Genomic DNA, 17,550 nt, shown 5'->3' with positions numbered 1-17,550 from the left:
GCCAAGCAGCCACCAGCCGCCGCCAAGCAGCCAAGCCATGGTTGGAAACCGCTGTCTCGCCGTCACGTCGAATCGAATGTGCCTGTCTGCAAACGTGCTCGGGCTGTCAGCATTCTCCAGCTGCTCAGTGAGATCTGGTCTCGACGGCCATCGCGACGTGACATCTGTGGAGGCCCGCCAGTCAATCGCCAGCCAATCGTCCATGCGAGCGCTGCCATGTCGCGCCCCGGCGTCTTCGATGCGTCCTTCTCGAAGACGGCCCTCGCGGTAATTTCACACGTGGGCTGCGCCAGGCACTGTTATAAGAAGCTGCCGCGTCCTGCTGATCCTAGCTCAACTCGAAGTCATCCCAGTCTGCAGTGTCGAGTCTGTCAACGTCAAGATGGTGCTCTCCGACTACACGTACATCTTTGCCATCGGCACCATCTTTGCTATGCTTGATGCATACAACAACGGCGCCAGTCAGTCCCTCTCCTACTCTTCCCCTTCGCTCTCTAACCTCTGTAGACGATGTTGCAAACTCCTGGGCCACCAGTGTGTCCTCGCGGTCGATTTCCTACCGGCAGGCCATGGTCTTCGGCACCATCTTCGAGTTCCTCGGTGCAGTGACGGTCGGTGCCCGTACTGCAGACACCATCAAGAACGGCATCATCCCCCCCGAGGCCTTCAATGGCAACGCCGGAGTCCAGATGCTGGCCTTTGCCTGTGCCCTGGCCGCGGCCTCGTCGTGGGTGATGTGGTGTACGCGCCACTCTACCCACGTCTCCTCGACATACTCGCTGGTCTCTGCCATCGCCGGTGTGGGTGTTGCCACGGCCGGTGCCTCGTCTGTACAATGGGGCTGGAACAAAGGAAACGGTCTGGGCGCCATCTTTGCTGGTCTTGGAATGGCCCCAGCCATCTCGGGCTGCTTCGGTGCTATCATCTTCATGCTCATCAAGCTGGTCGTGCTCATCCGCAAGAACCCTGCCCCCTGGGCTGTGTGGTCGTCCCCCTTCTGGTTCCTCATTGCCGGCACCATCTGCTGTCTCTCCATCGTCTACAAGGGCTCTCCCAATCTTGGTCTCGATGACAAGCCCAAGGGCTGGATCGTCGGCGTCACCCTTGGCACTGGCGGTGCTGTCTGCCTGCTCGCGGCCCTCTTCTTCGTGCCCTTCGCCCACGCCCGTGTCATCAAGAAAGACCACTCCGTCAAGTGGTGGATGTTCGTCTACGGCCCTCTCCTCTTCAGCCGCCCAGCCCCCGAAAACGCCGAAGTCGCCGCCGTCCCCGACTACGCCGTCATGCAGGACGACGACCTCCCCGGCTCCCCGGAAACCCTAACCGAAGAGCACCTCCCCAAGCCCGCGCAGGAAACCGAGAAGATCGCCTCGGCCGAAGCCTCGGAAGCCCAGGTCGATTACAAGGCACTCATGGCCCAGGGTGAAGCCCGCTTCCACGCCAAACTGCGTCGCGGCCGCGGTCCCCTCGCCTGGGCCATGCGCACCCTCCACGACAACCCCATGGGCTCCGGCGAGATCTACGAGCTGCACAATATCAAGCGTCTGCTTAAGCGTCTCCCGGCTATGGTCACCGTTGGTCTTCTCTACGGTCTGCACTACGATATCCACGCCGCCCAGTCTGGTGTGCATGGAACGCCTGAGGGGGCGCGTATGGAGCGTGTCTACTCGCATGCTAAGAAGTATCCCAACGAGGTTGAACACACCTACGCCTTCGTCCAGGTTCTCACCGCCTGCACTGCTTCGTTTGCTCACGGTGCTAACGATATTGGTAACTCCGTTGGGCCTTGGGCTGTCCTCTACTCCGCCTGGACTACTGGCAGGGCCAGTGAGTCTGAGGCTGAGGTCCCTGTCTGGCAGCTTGCTGTCCTTGCTATCATGATCTCCATTGGTCTGATCACCTACGGCTACAATATTATGAAGGGTATGTCTCACCCCCTGACCCTTTTAGAGATATATACTGATTTAAACAGTCATGGGTAACAAAATCACCTACCACTCCCCCAGCAGAGGCTGCTCGATGGAACTCGGCGCCGCCATCACGGTGCTCGTCTTCTCGCAGTACAAGCTGCCCGTGTCGACGTCCATGTGCATCACCGGCGCCACTATCGGCGTTGGTCTCTGCAACGGAACCCTCCGTGCGGTGAACTGGCAGCGTGTCTTCCTCCTTGGCCTGGGTTGGATCATGACTATCCCGATTGCGGGAACTATGGCTGGTTGCTTGATGGGGTTGATTCTCAATGCGCCTCACTTTGGTTCTTAACTACCAACCTATTTCCTGAGTGGCGGTGGTTAGCTTCTTTCTTTCTACTCTATAGCTTTTTCTTGTTTCTTGTATCATACTCTTTTGAGAAACTGTCTCCTTTGTGCGGCCAGTACGGATATGCCGCTTTACTATCAAAAGTTTACCATCCATCTGGTAGTGAATACCCTAATCGAATCTTTTCCTGGTGAAGCCACTCATTCGTAAATTTATTCGACTCGCAGGTCCCACAAGACCCTCACAGACCCCGAAGATCCTCATTACTACCAGCCCACTGTATCATATCATTATATCGTATCCTCCACAGCCCCTCCATATAAACCTAAGTTCAAGTCCCTAACCCTTTCATCGAGGCCAGTGCGTACACGTGTTCGTCTATTAGACTTTAATGGATGGTCCTTGTATATCATCTATCCCATCAAAGTTACATACAGTCTGGACTATACCCTCGCCACCCCCGGCGCAAGAGTCATCTTCCCCAGCACCGCATATCGTTGTGCACCACTCGCGTTAGGAATGTTATTTGCAAGGCCTCTCTTCGCCGCAAACCCCAGCGTCGCGAACTTGATCGCCTCCTTATACGCCGCCGGCAGTCCCACCTCATCACTCAGACACACATCCACCCCATGCCCTGCCAATCTCTCAGACAGAAACCTCATCAGCGTCCCATTCCTCGTCCCGCCTCCACTGACAATCACCCTCGTCAACCCACCCAGCTCTTCTGCTCGAGGCAGCACAAACTCCACCAGCGCCTTCTCCACAGAAACAGCCGTGAACATGGTAACAGTCGCCACGAGATCTTCTGTTTTCCTGGACGCGTACGCCTGAAGGATCCGATCCGCATACTCGGACCCGAAATCCAACCTCCACGCTGACCGCGGTGGAGATCTGCTGAAGAATCCCTTTGCATCTTCTAGTAACTGCTCCAGTAGATTTTCTAGAACAGTTCCCTGCGCAGCAACCTGCCCATCCTTGTCATACGCGGCATTACACCTTACCCGCATAAAATGGTCAATCATCACATTCCCAGGCCCCGTATCAAACGCCAACATCTTCGACCTGTCTCTATGCGCGAGCTGCAGATTCGCTATCCCGCCGATATTCAGCGTTGCTGTTGCCGTTGCTTTTCCTTCTGGGTCATTCCTGAATGCAACAAAATCCAGATACTGCATTAATGGCGCACCAGATCCACCTAGGGCATGGTCAACGGGTCGGAACTGTGTGACCGTCGTGATGTCTGTTAGTGCAGCAACCACGCCGGATTCTGCGATGAACAGGCCGCAGGGGTAGGATCCATTTGTCCAGCGTTCGACCAGACTCTCTTTATTGTTCTCGCCCATTTTAGCCCTGTCTGGCGGCTCCTGGTATATAGTCTGCCCGTCATATCCGACCACATCTATATCTCCGGGCGTCAAGCCTGTTTTGGTCAGGAGGGCATTTGTGATTTCAGCATAGAGTGCTCCAGCGGCGTAATTCACGCGGGTGAGTTCGAAGATGGAGAGGTTGTTTTCGAAGGCGCGTAGGATGGCAGATTGTAGGTCTTCGGGCCAGTCGCGCGTTATGGCGTCGATGAATTTGGGGGGTGTAGGGTGGCCGTCTTCGCCCGTTGAGATTGTGCAGAGGACGGCGTCGATGCCGTCGAAGGAGGAGCCGCTGTTTAGGCCGATTATGTAGGGCATTTTGAATAAATAAAGAGAGGTGTTCAGGATGGAAATAGATGGAGATGTGAAGTGATATTATATGGTGTGATATTTGTGCGGGGTTGGAGATCGGACTGTGCTCCGATCGGGGATATTATTGTTACAGTATATATCTAAACGACGGTATCTGTCTGTCTGTGAGGTTCAGGAATTCCTCTGTATCGTCAGGACTGCTTGGACCGTGTTTCCTGTCTCGTCGTCTGTTCTCGACCTCGTAGTAGATGTACAACAGCACCAGGAAGAATATTGCAAGAGCGAATCCAGCAAGGACTCCTTTAAGGCCGGTCTGCAGTAGTCAGTCGCAGTATACGTAAAGAGATATACAGTAGTGCTTACAGTATACTTCGGCGCCTCGCTATCCAGAAACAGCTGAGGCCCAATGATATTCCCCGTGCAATAAGCCAGGAACAGCATCGCCGAGACAGTTGCCTTCTTCGTGAATCCGCCTACATTCGACGTAATCAGGCTCAGAGAGATCGGGATGCTCGTTGCAAAGGGACCCAGCAGGAAGATCCCAACCCATCGGCCCCAGCGGTTCGAATCGGGCAGTGCGTTCATCAGGATGACACCCACGAGTGCGAACAGAATCACCACAATCATGGTGATTATCCGGCTCTTCTTGACGTATGTCGATGCCCAGCAGATACCCCCGATGGCTGCAATCTGCAAAAGACCCCCTGGTGCTGAGAGGAGCAGCGAGTTGAGCTCGCTGAAGCCGAAGCCGTTGATGATGATGCTGCTGAACTGGTTCTGTTAGTTATATCTTTATAGTACGTATAAGGATCTTTACCGAACTGAATCCCCCGTTGGGGATATTCTGAGCAACACTGTATCCCACCAGCAACCAGGCCTGGGGATCCGTCAACGCATCCACCATCTGCTCAACCCTAAACTCGCCTTCATCCATAACGCCCGTCCGATTCTCCACCGTCCGATGAAGGGCAATCTTCCTCTCAGCATCCGTCAAAAACCACGCCCTCGCCGGCGAATCCGGCAGCACAAACACAAGAAACACCCCATACGCAACCGTCACAATCCCCAGGATAATAAAGAGCAATTTCCACGCCGCAATATGCGAGTCAATCCTCCCAATCCCATAAGCAATCAACCCCGAGACAACATTCGCAACGGCATTGCCCAGAAACCACAACGCCATCCGACTCGGCTGCTCACGCGTCTTATAGAACATCCCCGTGATAAGCGAGAATCCAGGCGCCACCGCAGCCTCTGTCACACCAAGAAGGAACCGCGCGGTCAGCAGGCCGCCGAAATTAGAACATGTGGCGTGTGTTGTCAGGACCACGCCCCAGAGCGCGACGGAGACCCCTAGGTACTTTCCTATCGGGAAGCGGACGGAGATGTAGCTGCTTGGCCAGCTCCAGAACATATACCCGAAGTAGAAGACGGACGAGCACCAGCTGTATTCGGAGCCGTGGAGGTGCAGGTCGGATTGCAGGTTTAGTTGCGTGGCGTAGCCGAGGGTGACTTTGTCCATGTATTGTAGCATGTAGCAGAGGCCCATGACGGGGATTATACTGTTAACTCATTAGTTTGTGGAAATTTAAATATGGATGGGAGAGTTACTGCAGGTCGATCTTCCGGAGAACCCTCTTCTCTTCTTCAGGCGTGGTCTCGGTGTGGAGGACCTGGGCAACCTGGGAGTCTATATTCCCAGGCGGCACAGGCACAGGCACAGTAGAGATGGCGTTCTTTTCCATGGTTGCTGTATGCTTTCTTTGACAGTGAGAATGTAATGATTATTTATATGTGACATGTCGCAACACCTGTCAGAATTATACCATCGCTGCTGCACGCCGTGATAGGCTCATATCAACATCAGCACGGTGGTCATCTCGACTCCAAATCACAACATCGATGGTCCTCACTTCGTGCAATTGAACAGTATATCTTGAAATTTATTGTCTACAGCGTGTATTATAATAATGTGGGTTCAGTGCAGTCTTCATATCTACACATATATACAAGAATTAACTAGAAAGAGAAGGTTATACAGGCTCACGATGAATCCCCGGCGAGCTTGGCCCCAACGAACTTGACCCCGTCCCGGCACTCTCCCGCATCATGTCAACCAGGCTATCGCCCTGCTCATTCAGCCGCCCCGGCGAGCGACAGTCAAGCGAATTCATAGGCGTCCCAAGCAACTCAAGCAGCTTGTTCAAAATCGAAAACTCAATCTTCAGCTTCACACTCTGCGACGCGCAGTTAAAAGGCAACCCTATGCCGTTATACTGCTGGCCCACATGCTGTATATGGGAAAATAATGATGCCAGCATAAGTGCGTCGAGCGCGACGACTGCACCATTGGCGAGGATCAGGTGCACCATGACCTTGCGCCCTGTGTGTCCCTTCATCATCATGATCGGCTTGAGCTGTTTGACGGATTCGTAGATGTATACCCCGCAAATAAAAAGTTCCCGGCAGATAGAACCAGCGACCGCGTACCGTTCGTTGACCTCTTCAGCACGGTTGAATCGTTTGTCGCCAGATGAAAATCCAATCAGGATCGTGATATACGGGATGTATAGAACGATGCAGCTGACAATGATAAGCCAGCGCGTGAAAGTGAGGGTGCCGCTCTTCGTGATTAGATGGAGGCGCGAGTATAGAACCAGGTTCGCAGTAACCTGCATGCAGGGGTATACCAGGGCGATGCAGATACCGACAGCTATCGGAGGGACGTCTCGGAATGTCGAAATAACGACGACGACCGTGAAGGCGCCGACGGAAAGTGTTGCGGTCAGAATGCTCCAGAAATAGAGACCCCTCCAGCGCTTGAAGAAGTCGAATATCCAGAACAGGAGTTCCAAAGTGTTGTATGCTGCGACTGCGAGTAAAGAAACGCTCAGCAAGTCGAGCATTTCAGATACGGTGTCTTGCTGCACGGCCATGTTTGCGATGTCTGATTGCCAGAAGCCACACCAGACACGGGATGGAGGGGGTATAAAACAGCGGCTCCCAAACGCAGTTGCCGTCAAGCACTGCCGAGTCAATATTGGGAGCGGCTGATCGACTTCAATAAGCTGTGATCATCCAGATGCAGGTTCATGCACGATCCTTGAAAAGTCCATCCTGTGCTGTTTGTCGAGTGAACAAAGATGCCGCGTGCTGTCGTCGAGGTTTCGGCGGCCGTTTCCGATGCTGGCAGAATCCCTTGAAATGAGAGCCCCTTTACCCTCTTAGAACAGAATAAGATCATCTCACAGGATGAGCAGTCCCGCCGGACTCGAGAGATACTCGAGATTTCATTTGAATCGCAGGGGTCGATGGCCGGCCTGGAACTGGGAACAAAGAAAGTCAAATACTCGAATCGTGGCCACATTCGGATTGGCCGATCACCACAATCCAAGGCCCGAACTGACCAAGCAGCTTACAGAGTGGCCAGTTCTCGTGTTGGCTTGTTGGAATTTGTCAAATCACACGAGATATTCAATTTCGACCCAGAGCTGACCTGGACCTGTCAAGGATGTCATCCTGACTCGATCGGGGAGGGAACTGCGCGTTCCGCGCATCGTGCACGGTGCACTCCTATCCTCGCGCTGCGGTTCGTTCCACAGATCTCCCGTTTTGCCATCTGTTGACTTCATCGTGCTGATCCAGTCAGTTCGAGCGGACCGCAAAGCCGTGCGACCTATGTCCTATCACAGCTGGTTGGCCGAGCGTCACTTTGGTTGTTTGACTGCCCGCAAGCCTCATCGCCATCCCTCCTTTGAGACTGATTGCTTGATTCCATTCCGGATCAGCCTCCAGCCCACGAGTCCAGCTGTGCCGCAATTGCTAGGAGAGGCGGTTCATTTCCGCATATTCCGGTTACTAGAAGTGGCAATCCAGCTGGAATCTGTACAAAGAGTGAACCACTTAAGGATCTCACTTCTCGGCGTGATGATCACTGGATTGGACGAACCGCAGCGATGGGTCGAGCATCCAGGGGATCCCTGCCGCGCATCGTCCAGCAACGCTCAGCTGGCCTCATTGCGCGATATTGGTTTAATGCTCCTCGGGACAAGTTGCAGCCGGATATAGAAGGTGCATTTCACTCGTTCAAGCTCTCACGAGTCATTGGTCTTTGGCCACGAGATTCCAAATTCCAACGGATCCACCCGTTAAACTCGCAGGCTATTGACACAAAAAACGGCTCGCAAGCCTCTCGCCGTGATCCCTCGGTTTGTAGTTGCCTTTTCGGTTTCAGATGTGGGAAGCGGGTGATCTTCGGGTCGGGGTTAAATCGGGACCTTAGTCCAGCTACGGAATGTTGGAATGAGTTGTTCGGTAGGTAGCTGTTGATAATGAAGGCTATGTGAGGCACATATCTAGTTTTGGCAGCAAGCCCGTTCGAAGATTGAAGGCAATACTGAATGGTGAACTCGAAAAGGTGAGATATGACTTCAAGCTGCAGTCGGATAGTCTACATATGGGTGGCATCGTCCAATGCGTTAAACGTCACCTAACTTGGAACGGCCGAAGAAGGGTGTTGGATCAACGATAGACATGACACAACATGACCATTTATGGGAAGCCGAAATTGCCGCGATGCGAATCGTCTCCCCTGGATGCTTGTCTTCGAATCCCAATACTGGGTGCGTACCGTTACGGAGACTTTCTTCCATGACTATTGACCAAATCTCAGAGGGAGGCAGCTGCTCCTCTGATCAGCGGGGCAACCTGTTTCCGGCTCTTCGCAATGTTCGTTTGGACCCAGGCACGCGTCCATACACCCTCGTCACGAGCAACAAGCGTCTCCTTTATGTCCTGCGCAAGGTCATTCCCGTCAAGTGAGTACCATGTCTCTAATCCCAGTTCTGAGCTTGCATCAGAGACGAAATTTTGGAGTGAATCTACACCGCGACTGTTACGTCCATAGACAAGGAGCTCCCGAGAGAACTGGCCGTCCGTCGAGGCGCTGAAGGCGGTCATGACAGCGACAACATCCAGCTTGCGATCTGCGGCAAACGCTTCCAAACAGTTGAGGAAGGCCTGTGGGTCGCCTGCCTTTCGAACCACCCAGGGCAAAGACTTGACCATGGAGCAAATGCCGATTTTCAGTGGGGATTGATCTGTCTGTCGAGTAGGTTGCTCAGCCCACTCCTTATAGTCTCGGCCGAGTATTTCGTCTACGGTGAGCAGCTCCAGGCTGTTTTGTTTTGTTTCGTGGACTTCAGAGTAGAACTTGTCGGTATCCCAGGAAGCTTCAGTAGTCCTTGCTTTAGGAAGAAGGTAATCGTACGCCAAGGTATCAAACTTGGTGACCTTATCCTTTGACGTGAGATTTGCTGTATCGATGAGAACTGGACTCAAAGCAAGCTTTGCTACTTCCTCTTCGTGTGCAGAAGCTGCATCCGACTTCTCCCAGAGTCGCATTTTCTCCAGTTCTGAGATGACGAGCGATGTACATGACCCGGCGGGCGTGACACGATTAGGTTGCGTATCGGCAATAGCCGGAAGAAATCCCTCATCGACATGATGGTCAATGCAGCCTAGAACGTTGAACTCGACATCCAGGCCGGGTAGCGACCCTCGCCCCGCATCCGTAGAGCGTATAGGCAATGCGTTCCAATCCACCAGAACCGAGTCGGCTTGAAGCTGACGGCTTGGGTCGCCCGTTTTCAAATGTTTTATAAAATCAGCCACCGTCAGAAAACCATCCTCCAAGTTCTTCCCCGCATCCCGCTGGGATAGTTCAAGCGCTTTGAACAACTCAGGACGCAGCCTGCGCAGCTCGGCGCCGGCAGAGACATTGTCGAGATTTATCACTGGGACATGATGTCTGGGGCAGTCGTGCGGCACACGCTTATTCGCGAAATATGAGTATACAAGGGCGGAGACGATCGAGTCGAGGTCGGCGGAGGGGTTACCGATGACGTATATCGGCGAGTCCGAGCGCGATACTACACCCGAAGCGAAGAGGCGGTGGTTATGGAGTGCTGTATGGATAAACTGGTTTAGACTGTACTCGGGGAGAGGAATCCGCATGGTCAATGGCGTCGTTGGACGTGTCTTCACGCGATGTTATCGTCGTCGTCAAGAAATGCGGACAACACAGTGAGGGGTCGGAATCCGGAACAACCAGACCCGGCTGTCCCCGCCTCCTCCTGCCATTCTCCTCTCCAGGCTGTCTGTTGACTTCTTATCTCAACAAAATGGCGGGCCAGCAGTTGAAGGCTGCCATTCTGGTGGTCTCGGATACTGCGTCGCAAGATCCCTCATCGGACAAGGTCGTCGGGACCTTAAACGATGTCTTCGCAGCTGCGGGGGTAAACAACTGGGACCAGCCGGTCACCAAAATAGTGCCGGACGATATTCTCCAGATCCAACGTACCGTGTGCGAGTGGACTGATGGGCCTGATGTAGTCAATTTGATCCTCATTAGCGGTGGAACCGGCTTTGCCGTCAAGGATAACACGCCCGAGGCAGTGACGCCTCTCCTCCATCGCCAAGCGCCTGGTCTTGTGTATGTACATTGACTAGTTATGTTGTTTGATACTAATTATACTCAGGCATGGAATGATCGCCTCGTCACTGAAGGTCACACCTTGTACGTTCACTTGCTCTGCTTTGAAAATGCCCAGCTAACCGGTACAGTTGCTATGATGGCACGGCCTGTTGCCGGGACTAGGAATAAATCACTAGTCATTACACTACCTGGCTCCCCCAAAGGTGCAAAGGAGAACCTTGAAGCCGTCATCAAGCTGCTACCCCATGCATGCACCCAAGCCGCTGGTGCAGACTCAAGAACACTCCACGCCGGAGGGGTGAAAAAGCTCGAGGCTGAAGCCGGAGTCAAGTCTCAGCCGCAGAACGATCATCACCACCATCATCACGATCACTCCCACAGTCACGGTCATGGCCATGGACATACTGTCCCTAGGGCACATACTACACCTTCAGAACGCCGATCAAATGACCCCACAGCAGGGGCAAACCGACGGTATCGCGAGTCACCGTATCCAATGCTTTCCGTAGACGATGCACTGAAACTAATTTCGGCTCAAACACCGGATCCAGAGGTGGTCGAGGTTCCCGTGAATATCGACTTGGTTGGGTACGTTATCGCGGAAGATGTTTACGCAGCCGAGGCAGTACCAGCATATCTCGCAAGTATTGTCGACGGATATGCTGTGATAGCCCCCGAGTCTCCATCCGACGGACAAACTACAAAGGGAGTTTTCCCAGTGGCGTCGATTACTCACGCCAATGAAGGTGGCGTCCTGGCACCGCTTGAGCCTGGCAACATCGCCCGTATAACGACGGGTGCTCCTCTCCCGCCCAACGCCAATGCGGTTGTCATGGTCGAAGATACCCTGCTGGCATCTTCAACCCCTGATGGTACGGAGGAAGCCACCATAGAGATCCTCACTGGAGAAATCAAGCCCAACGAGAACGTTCGCCAACCAGGTAGCGACGTTTCACTTGGATCTAAGATTCTCCAACGAGGCGACCTGATCACCTCTGTTGGTGGTGAGATCGGTCTCCTGGCCGCCACAGGAACAAAATCCGTCAAAGTATTCAGAAAGCCCACTGTGGGAGTCTTGAGTACAGGCGATGAGTTAGTCGAGCACGATGATCCCAGATCACTTCAGGGAGGCCAGATCCGAGACTCTAATCGGCCTTCGATATTGTCCTGCCTGAAATCATGGGGTATCCCGGCGGTCGACCTAGGAATCGCCCGCGATACCCCAGTCGGTGAGCTCGAAGAAAGCCTTCGGAATGCTCTACGCGGAGTTGGAAAGTCCAACACCAGCGTTGACGTGATCATCACTACAGGTGGAGTTTCAATGGGGGAGCTCGACTTGCTCAAACCCACCATTGAGCGCAATCTCGGCGGCACAATCCATTTTGGCCGTGTCTCTATGAAGCCCGGAAAGCCAACCACCTTTGCTACAGTGCCATTCAAGCCAACCTCCTCTACACAGGGACAACAGGAACGCAGCTCCAGGCTCGTCTTCTCACTCCCTGGGAACCCCGCCTCGGCACTCGTCACCCTCAATCTCTTTGTCCTGCCGTCCCTGCACAAACTCCTGGGACTTGGTCAGAAGCAGGCCGCTTTAGGGCTCACTCCGTCGTTCGGACTGCCTCTTGTAGCGGTAACCTTAACGCACCCGTTCCCGGTCGATCCAAAGCGCACTGAGTACCATCGAGCTATCGTCACGGCGTCGCGGAAAGACGGACGGCTTTACGCGACAAGTACAGGCGCAGAGGGTGTAGGACAACGTAGCTCACGGGTAGGTAGCCTGGCCAGTGCTAATTCTCTCCTGGTTCTCCAGCCAGGAAAGGGCCGCATTCCGGAAGGGACCCTGGTAGAGGCATTAATGATGGGGTCTGTAGTTCAGGGCGACTAGCGGTATATTCTGACTCAGGCCTTTCTTCCCTTATTCCATTATTCCATTGTTCCATTATTATCGTTCCGTCTCTACTCTCCAATGTCGGGGCATGTCCGATGCGAAAACCCGATACAGAGTGATCGGACAAAATTCATCCCCACATCGGACTTAACATCAAGACATCGGACCAAAGCATCCAGATCTAGAAGCCTCATAACAGTACCGTAAAGAAGCCATGGACTTCCTCTAATTCAATCCCCATACTCTATTCATCCTCACAACCACAATGACCACTCAACCCCGCCTAAAGCTCGCCCTGATCGGCCTCGGCCGCCTAGGTGCCATCCGTGCCCGCATCATCGCCTTCCAGCAGCCTCGCATCGAGTTCATCGCTGCCTGCGACACAAAGCCCGGTAGCGAAGAATGGGCGAGGGATAATCTCCCATCCACCGTCAGGTTCTTCGCAGACCCAGAAGACTGCATGAAGAATAGCGGCGCTGAAGCCGTTCTCATTTCCACCGCTACCGCTACCCATGCGCCTCTGATTATCAAAGCTCTTGACTTTGGACTGGTGAGTCTAAGTATATTACTATATGAAGCCTTCATTCTGACGATGTCTAGCATGTTATGTGCGAAAAGCCAATCTCGGTCGATGTCATTACCACCAAGGAGGTTCTGGCCAAGGCCGCGTCCAAGCCGAACCTCAAGTTCTTGGTTCCTTTCTGTCGCCGATGTAAGTAATCTCAGGGATATCATTGTGTACCTGTACCTGTTCTGACCAGGCAGATGATGAATCGTACCGCAATGCGAAGCAGATGATCCAAAGCAACTCCCTGGGTGAGATTCATGCAATTGAAACCTCCTGTCTTGATCAGCAAGACCCTACAGGTAGCCTTCCACATAATGCACAGCACAGTATCTAGAACCCGAACTAATAAGGGCAGGCTTCTTCGTCACCTTCTCTGCTCAATCTGGCGGCATATTCGTCGACATGGGCGTCCACGATGTCAGTTTTAACACCATCCCCAAGCAGAAAGAAAGAAAAGAAAAGAAAACTGACAAAATTCGCAGATCGACATCGGGAGATACTTCCTCGACGTAAAATCCAACCTCCCCAACCCCAAAAAGCAAGTGCACCGCGTCATCGCCATGGGCCAACAAGCCGTCTACAGCGAACTCTCCAAATACGGCGACTGCGACAACGGCTGGGGGCTCGTCGAGTTCGCCAACGGTAAAGTGCTAACTACGCATCTGGGCCGTACACTCACGAACGGGTTCGAGGGGATGACGCGCGTCTGCGGGACAAAGGGCCACGCTGTTATTAACGGAAACTCGACGATTGACCGGGTCGAGGTGAGGGACGCGCATGGGGTGCGGGCAGCGACGACGCCTGATGCGTTTGTGCTCTATGATAAGTCGTTTATCAATGATTTGAATGAGTTTGCGGGGGCGGTGCTTGATGGCGCGGAGTTGACTTGTACTCCGGAGGATGCGTATGAGGCGGCGAAGATTGCGACGGCGTTGCAGTTTTCGTTTAGGAATGGGGTGCCGGTTTATTTTGATGAGGAGGGGGTTCCTATTATGAAGGCTTAAATGGCAGTATTTTTATTCAATCCAAACGAGTGTCAATTTATTTAAATCCAATACATAAAAATCAAACAATCACTTCCACTCCAAAGCCGATACCTCCAACCCTGATACCACACACCTTCCATCTCCGTCAATCTAAATCCACCCAAAATTCCACATATGCCCAATCTAGTGAGTGCAAATGCAGACCCTAGACAGCCAGTCAGTATCCATAGCCAAAGAATCAGGTATACCAGGAAGAAGTCCTACTTTTTCTCATTGCAGTAACCGCCGTGGTAGGTTCCGTTTTTAAGGCACTGTACATATATTAGCAAGCTTCTCATTATTCCTAGTATAAGAGAGAACATACAGATGCACTGCAAGCGGCATCACCAGCGTCAAAGATGTCCCCGACCTGGCAGGAGCTGCGGGTTTCAAGGATCTTCTCAGTGGGGGCGGCGAAGGCCATGGAGCCGAAGAGAGCGACGACGCTGAGGACGATGGTGGAGAATTGCATTTTGATGGTGAAGGTTTGGTCTTAAGTAGGATATTTGTATGAGTAGATGGTTGCTTGTTGATGGGCTGTTGATGATGATGGACGGGTGTCGAGGGGGTATTTATATTCTTTCCAAGCCATTGAAAGAGATAAAGATAGAAATAACGACGTCAAGGGATGCAGTATTCATGCTGGACTCGTATTCCATCGCATGTCTTGCGTATCCCTTGATCGAGATGTGGATGAGAATACGATGTTGATCGAGATGTATACAAGGTGCCAAGTCTACACATTCTAGCTGCAACTATGTCAATGGGTTAATATTCTGGGCACTGAAGATCTGCAAGCCGTGGAATGCAGCCAGGAATAGCACTGCAAGAATCTGGGGGTAAACCTTGTGGCTCGTATAGCCCTCATCAGACGGTATGCTCGAGCCCCCTCGTGGTGGATTATATCCAGGAATGTTGATCGCTCCTACACATGGTGTCCATATGGAAATCTTCGTGTAGACGTCGTCAGCCTTTTTCTGCTCCCTTGCAGGCTGGGTTTCAGATTCCGCAGTATTCGTACTTGGCGTCGTGTATGCAAGGCGTCTTCTTCAGATTGTCAATTAGATCAACGAATATTTCCCAGTCAGTATTCCTGGACCTTTCTGTCGACTGCCCTGTAGTCAAACAGCATCTCAATTTTCAGCTGAATACTGCAGTTAGAATACTGATTCTGCCTCTCCAGTCTTGTTGAACACGAAGCTGAAAGTGTTGAGGTTGGAATCCGGGGAAGATCTTCTCCTTGCTTCAATGGAGGAAGTCGAAGCAAGTAGCCCCCTGCAGGTGGCGCTATGTGAGCAGGACCGAGCGTGGGAATCGACTTGAATCTTGTCTTGGTGCACTTATTCGAGATTTCTAGCCCTCAGAGTGTATAGCCGGACGGGTTTATATCGGACAGCACCTTACATCCCGTCATTGTTCACGGCCATAGACTTGAATAAATTCGGATAGTCCCTTATTGCGGTGGGCGGTATTATTGGAGATTTGTCCCCGTCTTCTAACAGTATTAGGCCTATGTCTGGTACAACCCAAGCTCTCTAATTATTGACGGAAGTTAATATGATAATTCTCCATTTGTAGCTTCACAGCCTTGTGCAGCACAGCTAAACCAATACTGGCTAGAGCCTGCTGCATGATCATGCGGCTGATGAGATGAGGAGAAGTTCAGCTCTTCGCACTTCTTCAATGAATCCACCGTTTATCCACTCGATAGTAATACGTGGGTAGTAATAGCTGCAAGCAGACCGTCAGTTCCACAAAATGCGCATCCTCTGTCTCCATGGCTGGGGAACGAACCCAGCGATCATGAAACGCCAGATGTCAGCACTGATCAAACACTGCGATCCCAGCTGGGAATTCTACTTCTTGGCTGGCAATGCAGAGACCCCGCCTGTTCCAGGTAAGTATATCATACTTGCCATTATTGGGAAATGACTGCCATGGTCGGAAATAACACGTCTACAGGCGTCGCCGACATCTTCCCAGGCCCCTATCTCAGCTGGTCTTTTGATTTCGGTCCAGCGTCTTTCAGGGCATCTTTTGGTCTTATCCACCAAACATTCACAGATGAAGGGCCATTCGATGGCGTCTTCGGCTTCAGCCAGGGCTCAGCTGTAATCGCCGCCTACCTCCTCGAGCAGGCAGCCCTACACCCCGAAAAGCCACTTCCAGTTCAATTTGGAATCTTTTGTTCGACGCCACCCATCCTCTCAACCGACCCGGCCTATATTCAGCGTATGTACGGCTCATTGTCCGCTGAGGACCTCAGCCGTCTACGCTCTGGCAACCCCGATGAGATAGAGAAACTCCCCGAGCCCTCCCGCGATGCAGCCCTCATGCTTGTGAAGAGCTTGGCTATCACGAAGGAAATCCATGGACAGTCGGATACTTACTTTACCGATCGGCCGATACCTGAGATTCCATGCGCTGTGCATCCGGATGTGTATAAAGCGCGCCTTGCCATCCCGACGCTGCATGCTTGTAGTAACCATGACCCAGTATTCATGCAGCAGACTTCTGCTCTCTGTGGATTGTTCTGTGAGGCGAAAAGTCGGAGGTCCTTCAAGCATAGTGCTATACATAGCCTTCCGCGTGTCCCTACTGAGGCGAAAGAGATGGCGGCTATGATGCAGTCGGTGGCTTCGTGGAATCAGTCGAGTTTGTGACTTTTCTTAAGATGGTAATTCTATGTAGTAATCTTGGGAAAGGAAAGAGCAGGCCAATGTACTGCAAGTGGAAGGAGCACCATATCTATTATATTGGGCATTTCCTCCACCAGTTCTTTAGCTATTCTGAATCCACCATTCGCTGTCTTGATCTTATTATATCACTTACAATACTCCACTGTCTAATACAAATAATGGATTCGGTAGGCACGGCAACCTTCGGATTTCCAATGTTTCCTTATCCTTCCCAGCCCCCAGTCGTCATCCTCCCTGCCACTGCAGGCACCATCCGCACCAAACATCTCATCCTCCGTCCTCTGGCATTGTCAGACGCCGACGACATCTTCGAGTATCGACGTCTACGAACCGTCGCCGATTTTTTGTAATCTTGCCAATCCCTCCTCCGCAGCTTTATTGGATTTTTCGCTCGTTTACTAACAAAGGACCTCCCCATATAGCAGTTCCGAAAAGCCACACAAAGACGTAGAGGAATCACGAGAGTGCATAAGGAAAACAATCTTTACAACCCCAGACGCATCCGGAACCTGGCATCGGCAATTCTTCTTCGCCATTCTCCTCGTCGACGACCCAATCGAGAAAGTCATTGGTACGGTGGGAGTCAGCGCCCTCTGCCCAGCCCCAACCCTAGAGTTCTCGACTCACCCCAGTACCTGGAACCGTGGCCTCGCCACCGAGGCAGTGAGAGCGTGCGTTGATGCGTGGTGTAAACTGCCGAGAGTCAAAATCAATCCGGATGGAACAGCAACGCCGGAGAAGCTGTTTGCTTGGAGTGACTACTCTAACGGTGCGGGTAGGAGGGTTCTCGAAAAATGTGGGTTTGAGCGATACCAAGATCTACTCCTTTCGAGGGATGAAAAGTCTTTGTTTGAGTTGAAAAACCCGGGGATATACCTGTCCAAGTTGGACGAAGATGCGATTGGGCTGTAGCTTATTAGTACCGTTTTAGTTTCATAG

The 17,550-nt window shown here is 52.5% G+C and overlaps 10 protein-coding genes across 10 annotated transcripts; 5 read left to right on the top strand and 5 right to left on the bottom strand.

Annotated features, from left to right (window-relative positions):
- Positions 1 to 382: 382 nt before the first annotated feature.
- Positions 383 to 2,262, top strand: ASPVEDRAFT_133308 (inorganic phosphate transporter; the record flags this gene model as incomplete). The annotated part of the gene is made up of 3 exons (XM_040807019.1): positions 383 to 461; positions 508 to 1,923; positions 1,973 to 2,262. The coding sequence occupies 3 exons, from the start codon at positions 383 to 385 to the stop codon at positions 2,260 to 2,262; spliced, it is 1,785 nt and encodes a 594-aa protein (XP_040668231.1).
- A 440-nt stretch (positions 2,263 to 2,702) lies between these two features.
- Positions 2,703 to 3,941, bottom strand: ASPVEDRAFT_83965 (uncharacterized protein; the record flags this gene model as incomplete). Its single annotated transcript, XM_040817476.1, has 1 exon — positions 2,703 to 3,941. One exon carries the CDS (start codon positions 3,939 to 3,941, stop codon positions 2,703 to 2,705), a length of 1,239 nt encoding a protein of 412 aa, XP_040668230.1.
- Positions 3,942 to 4,004: 63 nt separating this feature from the next.
- On the bottom strand, positions 4,005 to 5,680 carry ASPVEDRAFT_888468 (uncharacterized protein; the record flags this gene model as incomplete). Its single annotated transcript, XM_040818433.1, has 4 exons — positions 4,005 to 4,248; positions 4,299 to 4,712; positions 4,753 to 5,497; positions 5,547 to 5,680. The coding sequence occupies 4 exons, from the start codon at positions 5,678 to 5,680 to the stop codon at positions 4,063 to 4,065; spliced, it is 1,479 nt and encodes a 492-aa protein (XP_040668229.1). The 3' UTR covers positions 4,005 to 4,062.
- A 288-nt stretch (positions 5,681 to 5,968) lies between these two features.
- Positions 5,969 to 6,841, bottom strand: ASPVEDRAFT_132096 (uncharacterized protein; the record flags this gene model as incomplete). The annotated part of the gene is made up of 1 exon (XM_040806885.1): positions 5,969 to 6,841. One exon carries the CDS (start codon positions 6,839 to 6,841, stop codon positions 5,969 to 5,971), a length of 873 nt encoding a protein of 290 aa, XP_040668228.1.
- A 1,762-nt stretch (positions 6,842 to 8,603) lies between these two features.
- ASPVEDRAFT_53149 (putative exopolyphosphatase) lies at positions 8,604 to 9,950 on the bottom strand (the record flags this gene model as incomplete). The annotated part of the gene is made up of 1 exon (XM_040814754.1): positions 8,604 to 9,950. The coding sequence occupies one exon, from the start codon at positions 9,948 to 9,950 to the stop codon at positions 8,604 to 8,606; it is 1,347 nt and encodes a 448-aa protein (XP_040668227.1).
- A 167-nt stretch (positions 9,951 to 10,117) lies between these two features.
- Positions 10,118 to 12,316, top strand: ASPVEDRAFT_131972 (uncharacterized protein; the record flags this gene model as incomplete). Its single annotated transcript, XM_040806879.1, has 3 exons — positions 10,118 to 10,428; positions 10,475 to 10,512; positions 10,560 to 12,316. 3 exons carry the CDS (start codon positions 10,118 to 10,120, stop codon positions 12,314 to 12,316), a joined length of 2,106 nt encoding a protein of 701 aa, XP_040668226.1.
- Positions 12,317 to 12,584: 268 nt separating this feature from the next.
- On the top strand, positions 12,585 to 13,891 carry ASPVEDRAFT_132113 (uncharacterized protein; the record flags this gene model as incomplete). The annotated part of the gene is made up of 5 exons (XM_040806886.1): positions 12,585 to 12,869; positions 12,920 to 13,031; positions 13,085 to 13,186; positions 13,243 to 13,304; positions 13,370 to 13,891. 5 exons carry the CDS (start codon positions 12,585 to 12,587, stop codon positions 13,889 to 13,891), a joined length of 1,083 nt encoding a protein of 360 aa, XP_040668225.1.
- A 165-nt stretch (positions 13,892 to 14,056) lies between these two features.
- Positions 14,057 to 14,384, bottom strand: ASPVEDRAFT_131977 (uncharacterized protein; the record flags this gene model as incomplete). The annotated part of the gene is made up of 3 exons (XM_040806880.1): positions 14,057 to 14,078; positions 14,138 to 14,184; positions 14,238 to 14,384. The coding sequence occupies 3 exons, from the start codon at positions 14,382 to 14,384 to the stop codon at positions 14,057 to 14,059; spliced, it is 216 nt and encodes a 71-aa protein (XP_040668224.1).
- Positions 14,385 to 15,670: 1,286 nt separating this feature from the next.
- Positions 15,671 to 16,575, top strand: ASPVEDRAFT_53145 (uncharacterized protein; the record flags this gene model as incomplete). Its single annotated transcript, XM_040814753.1, has 2 exons — positions 15,671 to 15,809; positions 15,875 to 16,575. The coding sequence occupies 2 exons, from the start codon at positions 15,671 to 15,673 to the stop codon at positions 16,573 to 16,575; spliced, it is 840 nt and encodes a 279-aa protein (XP_040668223.1).
- A 194-nt stretch (positions 16,576 to 16,769) lies between these two features.
- On the top strand, positions 16,770 to 17,523 carry ASPVEDRAFT_83957 (GNAT family N-acetyltransferase; the record flags this gene model as incomplete). Its single annotated transcript, XM_040817474.1, has 2 exons — positions 16,770 to 16,957; positions 17,034 to 17,523. The coding sequence occupies 2 exons, from the start codon at positions 16,770 to 16,772 to the stop codon at positions 17,521 to 17,523; spliced, it is 678 nt and encodes a 225-aa protein (XP_040668222.1).
- Between the last annotated feature and the right edge of the window lie 27 nt (positions 17,524 to 17,550).

This window comes from Aspergillus versicolor (genome assembly GCF_001890125.1).
Source record: "Aspergillus versicolor CBS 583.65 unplaced genomic scaffold ASPVEscaffold_5, whole genome shotgun sequence".
NCBI lineage: Eukaryota > Fungi > Ascomycota > Eurotiomycetes > Eurotiales > Aspergillaceae > Aspergillus > Aspergillus versicolor.
This window is presented reverse-complemented; position numbering and strand designations above follow the sequence as displayed.